Source organism: Fistularia commersonii, chromosome 21, assembly GCF_037954325.1.
Source record: "Fistularia commersonii isolate RoL2024-O1a breed Wild chromosome 21, RoL_Fcom_v1.0, whole genome shotgun sequence".
Classification (NCBI taxonomy): Eukaryota; Metazoa; Chordata; class Actinopteri; order Syngnathiformes; family Fistulariidae; genus Fistularia; species Fistularia commersonii.
In genome coordinates, this window is record NC_141304.1 from 2,518,471 (window position 1) to 2,531,499 (window position 13,029).

At 49.3% G+C, this 13,029-nt stretch overlaps 1 protein-coding gene across 2 annotated transcripts; it reads right to left on the minus strand.

Moving 5' to 3' along the window:
- Window positions 1-264: 264 nt before the first annotated feature.
- On the minus strand, window positions 265-12,819 carry prkcda (protein kinase C, delta a). Of its 2 annotated transcripts, none has more exons than XM_086167930.1 (18): window positions 12,725-12,819; window positions 8,401-8,530; window positions 8,109-8,308; window positions 7,969-8,035; window positions 7,619-7,775; window positions 7,489-7,520; window positions 7,265-7,350; window positions 6,741-6,870; window positions 6,563-6,663; window positions 5,898-5,994; window positions 5,667-5,797; window positions 5,414-5,587; window positions 5,235-5,326; window positions 4,101-4,163; window positions 2,526-2,664; window positions 2,235-2,423; window positions 1,219-1,347; window positions 265-1,129 (listed from the first exon to the last, which is right to left on the minus strand). In XM_086167930.1, the coding sequence occupies exons 2-18, from the start codon at window positions 8,507-8,509 to the stop codon at window positions 971-973; spliced, it is 2,055 nt and encodes a 684-aa protein (XP_086024056.1). In that variant the 5' UTR covers window positions 8,510-8,530; window positions 12,725-12,819; the 3' UTR covers window positions 265-970. The 2 variants fall into 2 exon arrangements, with proteins under 2 accessions (XP_086024056.1, XP_086024055.1); XM_086167929.1 differs by lacking the exon at window positions 12,725-12,819 and adding an exon at window positions 12,517-12,597.
- Window positions 12,820-13,029: the final 210 nt, after the last annotated feature.

The following is a 13,029-nucleotide window of genomic DNA, read 5'->3' on the forward strand; positions in this document are numbered from 1 at the left end:
CTTATTCACACACATGTATTCTTTGCTGCTGGCAGTAGAATTTTCTAAAGTTGGTGAACTGTCACATTGATCAGTTTGTACTAATCTGGGAGGGTTTTAGATTGGACAGATTAGAAAAAGTTCAGGGAAATAAAATGACAAAATAGAAACCATAAATTTATTTGATAAATGATCATCAGCCTGTAACCCCTGGATAATCATGATCATGCATCTCTATTTGACAGCTCCACCATTCACGCAGTGAATAACACATGGACCACAAAATAAACTTTTTTTTTTTAATCACATGTAAAAGATGGAGACAGTAAAAAAAAAAAAGAACATTCATAGTGAATCAATATACATGTTACAGCAATATACATATAAATTGTCTATATACAGCACGTCACGGACCTCCGCCTCCATCAGCAGGCAGAGGGTTTCAACGCAGGAAGGATGTTCCTCTATTTATACTCGATCCTAACACGGCACCGCTGAGTCAACGGCACAAACACGTGGCTTCTTCTCTTAAAATAAGGCATGACTGCGCAGCGAGCGGGAGGAACGCCGACGTTCCATGGTGACACAATATTCATTAATAAGAAACATTTCAAGATGGGTTTGGCCTGCCAAGACATTTATGTACATCTGTTAATCCCACTTATATATTTTGGTGCACCAATGAATTCAACCGATCCTCAGAACCCCCACGGGTGCACAAGATGGCGGCCGCTGGTCAGCGCGAGAAGTGGGACGCAAGATTTTTAACCTAATCACGACACAGGGGCATGCAGACACGAGTTGGCGACGTCAATATGTACAGTACCGTGGTGTGTTTCTACTCTTATGGTTTCTACGTGGATCCAGGGAGACGGGCTTGTGCTTGAGACGCCACGGAAACACTGCTGGCAGGGCCAAGTTTCAGCCGTAACACAGAATAAAATAGCTGTACTGTTAACACCTAAGTATGTTAGACGGAGCGCCCCGGGTATCACATTTCCAGGAGGTGCTCCATCTTGGGGTTGATGAAGGAGAAGCCGGCGAATGCCGACTGGTCCATGGAATCTATGAAGGTCTTATCGCTGTGGGAGAGACGGGGCTTCTCGTTGAGGAACTCCCGGTCAAAGTTGCTGCAGTCGTTTGCCGCTTTCTGGCAGAGACCAAATAAGACGTTTAGCGCCGTAAATTTTCGAAAGTTAGTCGTGTGTGTGTGTGTGTGTGTGTGCGAAAAGAACATACCACTTTGGGCTTAAAGGGTGGTTCGACCTCCTTCCTCTCCAGAGCCGGCCAGTTGAAAGCCTTGAAGAAGGCGTGCGAACGGATGTTACCTACGATTCCAAGCCTGCGTGTGGGGTCTCTCTCGAACAACTGTGGGAATACAAAATCCCCTGCGATAAACATCCCATAAGCAACATCTTGTCCTATGCAGGCTGGTTATCAAGGCAACAATTTGTCCAGGAATTGGCTAAAGTCAAATAGATTCACACAAGACAGTCAAAATGAAATTAAGCCACATGTACATTGACAAATACTGGATATCAAGATGCAAATTGGATTTTGAGAACAAAACTTGCAAAACCGTTATTTCAATTGAGCCGCAGAACCTTCCTGGTGAAATGATGCACATACTGAGGCTCCCCTTTTTTTTTTTTGCATGTTTGCAAATGCAACAATTTCCAGACTAGAACACAGTTTATTTGTTTCCAAAGTTCTCAAAGTGCAACGTGAATGGTTGCACATCTGTACATGAGACACTAACCCCCCAATTGCTCTATTAGCTAGCCTTGCTAGCTCTGCTACTATATAATTGTGAATGGTGGTAAGTCTCTCTATGATAGGTGAAGGAGTGATGGTTGTTTGTCTCAAAGCTTGCATAGACTCTAGAATGGTTATTTATAAAAGCGGGAACGATTCTGCTAAAGGGTCAGGAAGAAATCCCTGAGACGTCATGCAGACGTTGGCAAACTCAGCTGGAAAGAGTAGGATCAGAACAATACATTTCTCTTTTCATATACAGTTCTCTCAACAGATTTCATGACATAGAAGATCTGGGTAGGAGGATGCTGAGGTTGGAGGAGGTTGAAAGGAGGTTTACGGACAGGAAGTTCGTGTGAAATGAGTCAGATGAATGGTGGCGGTGACCTCTGGAGGAAAAGAAGAGTCACAACCTGTGAGCGTCTACTCCATCTGCTGTCAAACCCTGCGGTGAACGTATAACCTTTGTGTTTTTCAGAGGAGTAAGATGTGGTACAGACCCTCTCCAGCAGGTCCTTGGTCTCCTTGTTGATCCAGTGGGGGTAATGCGGGGTGTCCATGCGGATCGACTCAAACAGCTCGTCCTCGTCGTCCCCGTGGAACGGCGACTGTCCCACCAGCATTTCGAACAGCAGCACCCCGAACGACCACCAGTCCACGGAGAAGGAGTACTGCTGTCCCAGCAGGATCTGCGTCCGACGTCCACACATGAATGCGTGAGTCTCGTTCCGGATGTTCGGCCGCGCTGACCGACGCCGAAGAGAAAAAACACGGCGTCTGCGGTGCCATACCTCCGGGGCGATGTAGTCCGGAGTGCCGCAGAAAGTCGTGGCCCGGTTTTCTCCAAACACATTTTCCTTGCACATGCCGAAGTCGGCGATCTTAATGTGTCCCTCATGGTCCAGCATGACGTTGTCCAATTTCAGATCTCTGGCAAGCAGTAACACACACACACACACACGAACACGCACGCGCCCACCCACACACACACAGCACCAAAACAGAGTGAGCTTATGACCAGACTACTTTCAACAAAATCAAAACAATTCCATAGCTTCAGCTAGCGCTCTAGCATGTGGTTTAGCATCACTTCAGCATTCCTGTTTTCTGTTTGTGCAAAAAAAAATGTGTGAGTAGAACTAAGGTGATATAAAACTTTAAGACTTTACATTTCAAGACGGCCTATGACTCAAAGCAATAACACGAAAGGGCATTATCTGGGCTGGGTCCGATATGACTTTGTAAAATCGATAGTCAGGGAAACCAAGGCGTTCAACTGTTGACAGTGAGAGAGACTCCGATTCAGACGGTTAATCTACTGATTAATTTGCTTCATGGCATAGAAATGAGGAAATGAAACGTCGTGTCAAAGACGGCTTCATATTTGCATAACTAAGGCAAATGGAAACACCTGAGTTCACACGAGGTTCTGTCTTCATGAACAGATGTGTTAAATGATCTCGGCCGTGACATTTTGAGTCTGTGTGTCTGTCAGCCGGACAAAAGAAGAGCCTGTAAAACATCAGGGTCTGACCCTCTGGTCGGGGAGGACTTTTACAGCTAAATATCGCACGAGGAAGCAAACGCCGCTGTTGGAAATAATGTGAAACTACAGATAACAATGTCACCTGCAGACACCATTGTCCATGGAGATTCCTGTCTCACCTCATCTGTCAGCCTGTCCATCACCACTGCAAACAGGAGGCTCAGAGGTGACCCCTGATGACTTCCCACCTCCATCTTGAACTTCTCTGCCACACCTCCAGCACATCTCACCACTGTCTCAAGACATACATGTCCTGCACCAGTCTAACATACTTCTCTGCACCTCCGGAGTTCCTCTTTCAACTGTAGTTCCACACATCGTATGCTTTTCTGGCTCTAGAGAGGCACAATGCAGCTCCCTCTGACTTTCTCTGTACTTCTCTAATGGCATTCTCGAAGCAAATACTGTATCTGTAGCACTCTTTCTAGGCATGAGATTATCATGCTCACCACTACCCTTTCCCATAACCTCATTGTACATCGTGTGAAAATGAATACTTGTTTAAAAGTGACAGGTCGCACCTACAAGTAATTTAACGTGGCACACTGACGTTTGCCCTTTGCGCCTTCTCTAATTTTACCGCACATTCTGTCCTTGTTGGCCATTGCGTCAGTGCAAGGCGTAACTGAAAAACCAGAGCTAAATTCCTTGTATGTGCGAACATACCTGGCCACTAAAGCTGATTCTGATTCTTAAACAAATGGTCCCGTAAAAACAAAATCCTCAAATGTGATGTGAGGAATGTGATGTTGTTATCTGGCCATTCTCATCAAAGTGTACGCATGGCAAATGCCAATGGGATGCTGTTTCATTGTCTGACCTGTAGATGATGCCTTTGGAGTGCAGGAACTGAAGGCCGCAAATGATCTCGGCGGAGTAAAACCTGCAGAGACAGACGGCGGCAGACACATGAGAGATGTCGGCAAGGCGTCTGCGGCGTGGCTGAGAGCCAACCGCGCGTGTCACTGAAGACGCATTTCAGTGTCGGCGTGAATTATTGAGGAGTACATCTGCATCAGGACGACAGGTGAACAACGCCTTCGTGGTGTGAAACCTTAGATTTGCTGTCAGCTGAGAGATCAGCCCGTCACTCACCTGCTTTCCTTCACACGGGGTGAGGCGACTCACCCGGTGGCTCGTTCACCGTAAAAGACCGACAGAAAACGCCAGAATCGGCCGTCAAGTTTGATCGGCGCGATGGCTCGGATTTTTCCGGACGAGGACGTGCACGTAATCCAGACACGGGGGCGCCAATAAAACTTAAATCAGGCTGAAAGAAGTCTCCCATACTGCTTACGTCTGCTGCAAGTCAGAGGCAGGAAGGGATGCTAGACTCTGTAATACAATGGGTCAATAGGGTAGCCGGAGCTCAGGGGCAAGCAGGGCCTCTGCATCGATGAGGAGGTCACTCAAACTCCACAGTTTAGCTGCTGCCCCGGGGAAAAATATTGCATAACTGAATCCAATAGATACTTTCCATTCCACTGTCGCGGCTCGTGCAGCGAACACACAAGTACATTTATGGTGCGGTGTAAACAAACGCACACATCTGTTTTCTTTCGTAGCGACAAAAGGGTTTGTGATGTCGAGGCTTTTTCCCTCCTGACCGAGGACAAACAGCCGCTCCCGAATTAAAATCAGTCGGTGAGGGTGGGATGTTTCAAATTTAAGCTGCTATTGGTGCAGCCGCCGTCAACTCCGGAATCCGAAGCCGCTACGCTGCGGTTCTGAAGCTGACAGTGCTACTCTGAGCGTCGGGTCAAGAGCCAGGTCACAGTAAATGAGCGCTCTTGTATCACCACCGCAGACATGTCGCGTACCTGCGAGGCCCAGCGAACACAGTCGGAGAGTGAAACCATCAGTGGAAACAGATTCATTTCTGGTTTCAGATTTCGGTGTGTGTGTGTGTGTGTGTGTGTGTGAGGCTTTGTTGCATCCCGTCCGTCTGACTTACGTGGCTCTGTAGAGCTCAAATCGTCCTTTCCCCTGGATGTGAAACATGAGGTCTCCCCCGTTCAGGTACTCCATCACAAAGAACAGGTGCTCCTGTGGACCCAAAGCCCTTTTCAGTGAAGACGGAACGGTTCTCGGACCACGTGGAGACGCATCGACCGAGGGCTAACGTGACCGTACCTTGGTCTGGAAAGTGGAGTACAGGTGAGTGAGGAAGGGGTTTTCCCAGGCCAAGGCTAAGACCCTCTTCTCCACCATGGTGCATTCCACATCGTCATCCATCAGCACCACGTCTTTCTTCAGAGCTTTCACGGCGAAGTACTCCCCGCGACCTTTCAGCTCCGCCAGGAGGACCTGGGAGTGGAGGAGAAGAGCGCTGTTTGGATTGTGCTTCCCTTACGTTGGGAGGTGCGGCCCTCCAGTTGCTCTCTACCTTCCCGAAGCTGCCTTTTCCCAGAACCTTGTGGAGGATGAAGTTGTCCACGTTGATGCGGGTCAGGTGGTTGATGCGTGACTGAGGCCGCGGGCTGGGTCCGTCCCACAGCCGCCCGTACGGAGTTCCATCTGACGACCGAACCGTTTCCGCACATAGAAGTTGGGTCGTTATCAATATGAAGTCGTTTTTTTTGTTCGCGTATCTCTGAGTGCATGAACTCTCACTGACCGTTGATTTCCAGTCCAGCAAGTTTATTCACCTCATCGTAGACTCCGATATCAGGGAGATTCGGCAGGTTTGGGTCCGAGCGACGGGTGGAGGATTTCTGACCGACACAAAGGAGTTTAAAAGGTGAGACATCTCCCGTGGAGGAACTTTTCTAATGGCATTTTGTTCGATTCCCCGACACTTGCAAAGTGAGAACAGGGAAAGATCTCCGGCCCCTTCGCCGGTGAACCACCGGGATGGTCAGCTCAAGTTACCCTCCAGGTAAGGAGCTTCAGCATTCAGGCGACACACAAGCCAGGGGGTAGATTTCATTTGATATGAAACAAGGGCGGAGCAAAGGAAAGAGTTCCTTTGGAGCTTCGAACGAGACCCGTGGAGGACTGGAGCGAAATAGTAAACTTTGCGAGCCGCGAATCCTGCAAAGCAGTGGGACGATTAGAAGAATTAAAGAGTCCCGCAAAGCTCTTGCTTGTGGGGTTGAATTATTAAAAGTAAGATAGAGAAGCAAATCGGGAATTGTTTTGTTACTGTTTACGACAACCGCTCTCTTGTCCTCCTAGAAACAAGATTCCGCTAGATTCTGCCGATGTTCACGTGACTGAAGAACGATGCCGTCTTGCACGGATTCACGATTGGTTTTACGAACTTCTCCTGCGAGAACCCACCTGGCTGACTTGTGTCAGCGCCTCAGCGAGTAGTTTCTGGTTGATGCCGCACAGGTTGGCGACTTTGTCCTGACACTTGTGATGCACGTTCATGGAACAATCTAAAAAACACAAGGAGGACGGTTCAGGGTCGGATCGGACCGCAGTCATTGGTCGTATCGTCACGTGAGGACAGTACCTTCACATTTCAGGCCTTGTTTGACCAGACCCCACAGCAGGCTTCCACAATGATCGCAGAAAGTGGGACTCATGTAGTTGTTTGTCTTGAAACGATGCGGCATGTCGATTTTGAATCTCTCCTTCTGGAACTGCATGAAGGGCGAAGGGAGGGGGGCAAAGAAGACCGCCATTGACAAGAGGATCCCCGAGTGCCTGTTGGTTCCTGCTCTGAGACCAAACCCCAGCTGGATAGTTCAACGTAGTCGTCTCTGAGCGATCGGTAATCGTCTCCGACTATATTTATCCGCTTCTGCTGCCGATCGTCGTAAAGGGGACCTTAAAAAGGACCCTGATTGGCCCCTACAATTGAGGTTAAGTGACTCGGCAACCCCCGCCGCTTGATGATGTCACCGCTATTGATTTTCACTGTTCAGGTCGCTCGGTTGTTTGCACAACAACAAGCAGAAACTGGGATTAGATTAAACCAAGCGACACCTGGGCGCTCGGATTACGCCGCTCTGGAGGAAAAATCGCCATACGTACCACCGTATCCCGACTGTTGGCAGCCGTGCCGGTGCATCTGCCGATGATTTTATCGATGCATTTCTTGTGGATGGCGGCGTTGCATTCTGATGGAAAAAGCGAAAGACAACAGAGCGCGTGCTGTTACCTGCTGTCATCTCAAGAAGGTCACACGGAGGAAGCCGCGTACATTCATGGCCAAACATTTTCAGCTAAAACACATTCATCAGTGGGAGCTCACTCACGTCTACACTTGTAGCCTTGCTTGTTGAGCCCCCTGTAGGAGGGAGAAAAAGAAAAAAGACAGGAATGTGTCCGTATCATTCTTTGAATCCTCGTCCTGGTGGCGGCAAAGGCTTAGCACAGCGGACTGACCAGACAAACTCTCTGCACACCGAGCAGAAAGTGGGCTGCCTGAAGAACGTGGCGATGAACTCGTGGTTCTTTATGAAGTGGATCTTGGCCTGCTTGATGGCCCCCCGCCGACGGTGCAGGGTAGGGCCCTCCTCCTCTGTGGCCGCCTGCTTGTTCTCTTTGAGACACAAAGAAAAGCACCGGTCAGAGCACCGTGGCGGGACAAAGGTCGTTTTGCATCCACCACTAACTGTAGATGTAATCATCATCTGGGAAAAGGTTTTCTCCGTGGACAAAGAAAAATACCAAACCGCGTGGAGTCATTAAGTAAACAGGTGATAATTCGAAATTAAAAGGTAGTTTCCCGTCACCTGTATCCGATCCCTCCAGAAAGTACTGCACCACCATCATCACCTTCCCCGAAGGATGGAGATCCACCTAAACAACACGGGGTCGCGGTCAGACCCTGGAACACCTCGAGTTACAAACGGACGCCGCTGGGATGTCCTACCCAGAACTCGGCGCGCCCGTTGCCTTTCTTGCAGCGCTCGGCCAGGACGGACACGCCGACGGTGACCTCGGCGAGCTGCTCCTCGGCCGTCTTCATTAGCAGGACCTCTAGCACGCGTCCCTCGTAGATATGCGCGTCGAAGGAAGCCTTCCAGGCCGGGTACATGGTGGGCTTCCGCTGTACCAGGGTCTTACCTCGTTCTTGTCGGGGGGGCAGACAGACGGGGAGGAAGGCGATATGTTTATTGAGTTATTTTTCGTGTGAAGACATTATCGGCTATCGGTTTCCTCACCTGTGGTTAAGGCCTCTTTCATCTTGATGGCACAAAAGGGTTGGTCGGCCAGGGGGGCCAGGGGGCCCAACTCGTACGAGTTGAACGCTATCCTCAGGAAAGGAGGCATGGCGACGAGTACAGCGGTCACCTGCAGTAAAAGGCGGACAAACAGGTTAGCTTAGCTGTCTTCGCAATATCTCACAAAGCTAGCTAGCAAACTAGCCCGCTCTTGTGTTGGATACATTAAGGCATGAAGATGAGTGTTATTATGATCTGAACAGAGTCGGTTTACCCGGTTTTTGTTTTTTCATGAAGTCTTTCCCAGTTCCATCACAGGTCATGTGTGAACAACGGGCAACTTTGTTTTCCAAGAAATCTGCACTTGCCGTTACGCCACCCCAGGACCTAGCAGCATTACAGGGAAATATGCCAGGGAGGTCGCGTGTGAAGGAAACTAGGAACATCGCCGAGGCGGCCTCATGTGGCTTCCCGCATTGCCAGACTCTTCTTTCCAAGCCCCTTCACACGTAGCCAAAGCCCCGGAATCTGCAGCGGCGGCGCCTCCCGGAGTTCCCCACTTTTGGTGCTCACGTCGCTTCCAAATATGTTCGAACTTCCCTCCAGTTTTTCCCTCCCTGTTCCCCCTTTCTGTGTTGAAAGCGATATTTTATTGTTTCCTGTAGATAATTGAAAAGCAGCCATTGTCTCGTGCTGATCATAGAAGGCATTAAAAGAAGAATTGGGCCAAAAAAAAAAAAAAAGAAACCAATCTTTGTTTGCCCCTGAATAGCCCTTTACCTATTTTCCCCCTGTACCTTAATCAGCATATCTGGCCTTGTCCCGCCCGCTGGCATATCCAGGTCAGGGGCAAACGGGCGCCAGCAAGGAATTACATTTCAAAGTTGAATGGTGAAAATCCCCAGCCGTGACTAGAAGACAATTCTAGCCCCCCCCCCCTTTTTTTTTTATTTAAAGGCTAATTTTCTAGTCTGACTTATATTTGGGTAAACTGGTCACTGAAATGACCATGACATCTCATTAGAACTGCTCCTATTTTCCAACGACTAACTATTATAACCTTTGTGTTACATTTTGTGACAATTTCTCTGACAAAAATGCAGCCGGTATCTCAATCGAAAGACGTGGAATCTGTGCTGATCAGGGTACGAGTGACAGCCACGGCCTACATACGAGCATGAGAATCGTGCATAAACAATTTAGTGTTTGCATTAGTCGGTACAGTGCGAACCCGGGAACACAACTTTTCAACATTTTCTGCAACCACCCATGCATTTTGTATTCGTCTTGCGCGAACGTAAAGCCCGACATCGATCACTGCCAAGGCCCCTCAGTCACACCCATCCTGTTTTGTCGTCTTGTATGTCACATAATTGCCGCGCCGGAACGCAACATGCGCCCTAAATTGCCTCCGTTGCGACTGGTGCTCTACCCCCGGCCGCCTTTTCCGCCGTTGCGTCCTTTCTGAGAGGTTGCGGCAGTAAAAACTGCCTCCGCTACAAAAGCAGATCAGGCCTCGACACGTCCCTAATCCAAACACAGGCATGCAGCCTCTGCAGAGCTCCCCTGGTATTCACAATCCGCACCGCCTACACCGAAAGCACAAATGTAAGACACAGAAAAAGCAGAGACGGAATAGAATATTCCACAGGGTGGGGGTGGGGGCCGACCGTAGGCTGCGTTGTCAGGGTTTTTTAAGTTAATCAATAGCGAGCGCAAAATGGGATTCAGGGTGAGGAGGATTAATTACCTTGCAAACTGTTTAACACGAAAAAGGGCCGATCTCCATCGCATCTTGAGAATTCGCACGTGTCTTTTTTTTAGCAGATATTTGCCTCAACGGCCGCTTCATGCTTGTTGGCACGACTGCATTGTAACACTTAATAAGCTTGGCTTGCCATCTGATCTTAGTGGGAAAAGAAAACAAAAAAATCGGCCTCCTGGGTAATTGTTTATATATATTTCGTATTAGGAAGCCGCATCTTTAAACGAAATGGAAAGCATGATGATCATAATGCATCTGCCCCGAGACTGATGCTTGGGTGAACGCGGAATTTAAGCTATTTGAAATTAGCAAGCAAACTTTGAACGTGTCATTTAGAATGGAGAAGTGTTACGCCACATTTGTCTTCCTGTTGCTCTTTCTCTCGCACCCCGGAAACAACATCCTCTGACTCTTTCACCCCGGCTCCCTCTCCGTTCCCCTGCTCAAGGTCTCGGAAGTATCGGAGAACTCGTTCGGCCACGCTTGTTTTGTCGTCTTGTTTTTACGGCATCTGGATCAATTTAGCAGGAAGAGTCGTTGCCCGCTTGCCTGTTCGCTTCTAAAAGTGTATAGTTTTCTTTTATGATCATGGTGCTTTCGCTTTTAGAACTTATTTATTTTATTCTATTGCGTCACTCACCGTAAAAACAAATGATTGTCACGGCGACGTAATGTTTTTCTTTCGGGTCTCTTCCCCCAAATGCCGTGCCTCTTTTTCCCCTGAGTTTACTTGCCTCCCCCCCCCTCATCCCCTCGACCCGATCACGGACACAACAGGAAGAAAATGACTTGAACGTGGCATGGCCATGGGTGCCAGGCAGGCTGGTATGAGAATCACAGAAACTGCTGATATATTGGAAATTTCACGCCCGGCCGTTCCTCGCTTTTACAGACAGACGGCCTGAAAAAGGAGAAACGAGTGGGGTTTTTTTTTTTTTTTTTTTTTTGAGGGGGTGGGGTGAAAAAGGCATTGCTGCGGTAGGAGCTTAGACGAAATGGCCTGAGCCCAAAGACGACGGTGACTCGAAGAACCGAGGTGCATTGAAGCGCTCAGAAGAACAGTAAACGGGCTGCAGTGGCAGACAACCACGCCTTGTGACACTTGTTGAACTCTGACAGGTGGATACTGAAAAATGTAAACACCTCGCCTGGTCTGACTCAGGGCGTGGATCCATCCCACTCTGGGTCAACATTTTAGGACGTTCACGCTGATATTGTGTTGTTTGGGAGATTCTCAGAAACGCCCTGAGTCAAGAACAGACGGAGGATTCAAGACGAGGCAGGCTGAGACTTGCAACCACCTGCGACGTTCTGAAACCTGCTTGTTTACGCCGGACGAAACCTGTCTCTAGTTTCTGTAAAAATCGCAAACTGAGTTTCAAGCGTCTCCCTCAGATGAAACCTGCAAATAAGAGCTGCTGGAACGGTTCCGCAGCCTCATATCGCAGTATCCCAGGATAATTTACCAGGTCACAACCTCATACATTACCTCAACCCAGTTTCCTGCGTTCATTCATTTCACCGCACCGCAGTCAAGGTTGCGGGGATGCTGGAGCGATCACGGGGGCACAGATGGACAAACATACATCATACAGACACGTAAAATCATTCACCCTCTCATTCACGCGTCATACGGAGGCATTCGGCTTTACACACTCTCGTTCACACATCACACGGACACACAACCATTCGCTCCTGCATCGATACATCCAGATGATGGAAATAAATTGAGAGGGTGAACATCCCTCATGAGAGCACTGTCCATAAAACCCAGAGCTGTCCTGTCAATCAACTTCGGAAAAAAAAAAAAAAAAAAGGGGGACAGTCAGATAAAATAACTTATTGATAATCTGTATAGATGCAATCAGCACCGGGAGCAAAAGCTGCTGCTGCTGCTGAGGCGGGCAACATGTACCCCTCACTCTCACACACACACACACACACACACACACACACACACACACACACACACACACACACACACAGTGAGGCGTTCACGCCGCCAGACGCGGGAGGAAATTCCAGCGTCACTCACTTTCAGCCAACCATCCGGAGGATGTGGTCGCCTGTCAGTTGGCAGAATGCAGATGTCATCCACCCCCTCCCCCTCAGGTGATACCCAAGAATGATTATTGGGGGTTAAAAGTTTGTTTTACTTGGAATTTTGGCCAGTTTTTGTTAGTTTTTTAACGGTTCCCCTCACCGAGGCTAATCGACAAGTAGAGCTCCCGTCGGGGCACTTTTACCCCCCCCCCCTCCCCCCGCTCCGCTCCCACTCCACTCCCCATCCCACCTTAAACACCCAAAAGCACTTGGAATGTGTGAATAAAACCGAAGGAGAGAACTTTTACCTTCTTAAAAAGAAAAAGAAGTTCAAGAAAAGCGTCGGCGCGGTGTCGTCACGACCGCGGGGGGAGTTGTGCGGCGGCCCGGGAAGCTAGCTAACACGGTATCCGTGAGCGGCTCCCCCTCCCCCGGGAGGGACCCGGGGACACGAGTGGGACCTTGTCCCGCACCTCGGCGGTCGTACAACCAACTCCCACGGCTGTGGAAACTCACCGTCTCCCGTGTCTTTCCTCCTTTTTCGGAAATACTTGTTTCGTCCGTTTCTTTCCGTCCTCTTCCTCCCCCTTTTTCTCTCCCCTTCAACCGCCGACTCGGTGAGGCGATTGAGGAAGTGCGGCGCGCGCGTTCCCTCTCGCTCTCTCAGCCCCGCGCGCGAGCTGTGACGTTGAACCCGGTGTGTCTCGCGCGCGCGCACACACACACACACACACACACACACACACACACACACACACACACACACACACACCGCACCCCCCCCTTTTCTTCCCTGTACCCCCAATTCTATTGCACTACTT

Bases quoted from the DNA above. Each gene is read 5' to 3' on its own strand.
- prkcda (XM_086167930.1), bottom strand. From the start codon at position 8,509: ATGCCTCCTTTCCTGAGGATAGCGTTCAACTCGTACGAGTTGGGCCCC. The intron at 7,521-7,618 runs GTCAGTCCGCTG...TCCCTCCTACAG, and splicing joins GTGTGCAGAGAGTTTGTCTG to GGGGCTCAACAAGCAAGGCT. The intron at 6,664-6,740 runs GTACTGTCCTCA...TGTGTTTTTTAG, and splicing joins ACAAGGCCTGAAATGTGAAG to ATTGTTCCATGAACGTGCAT.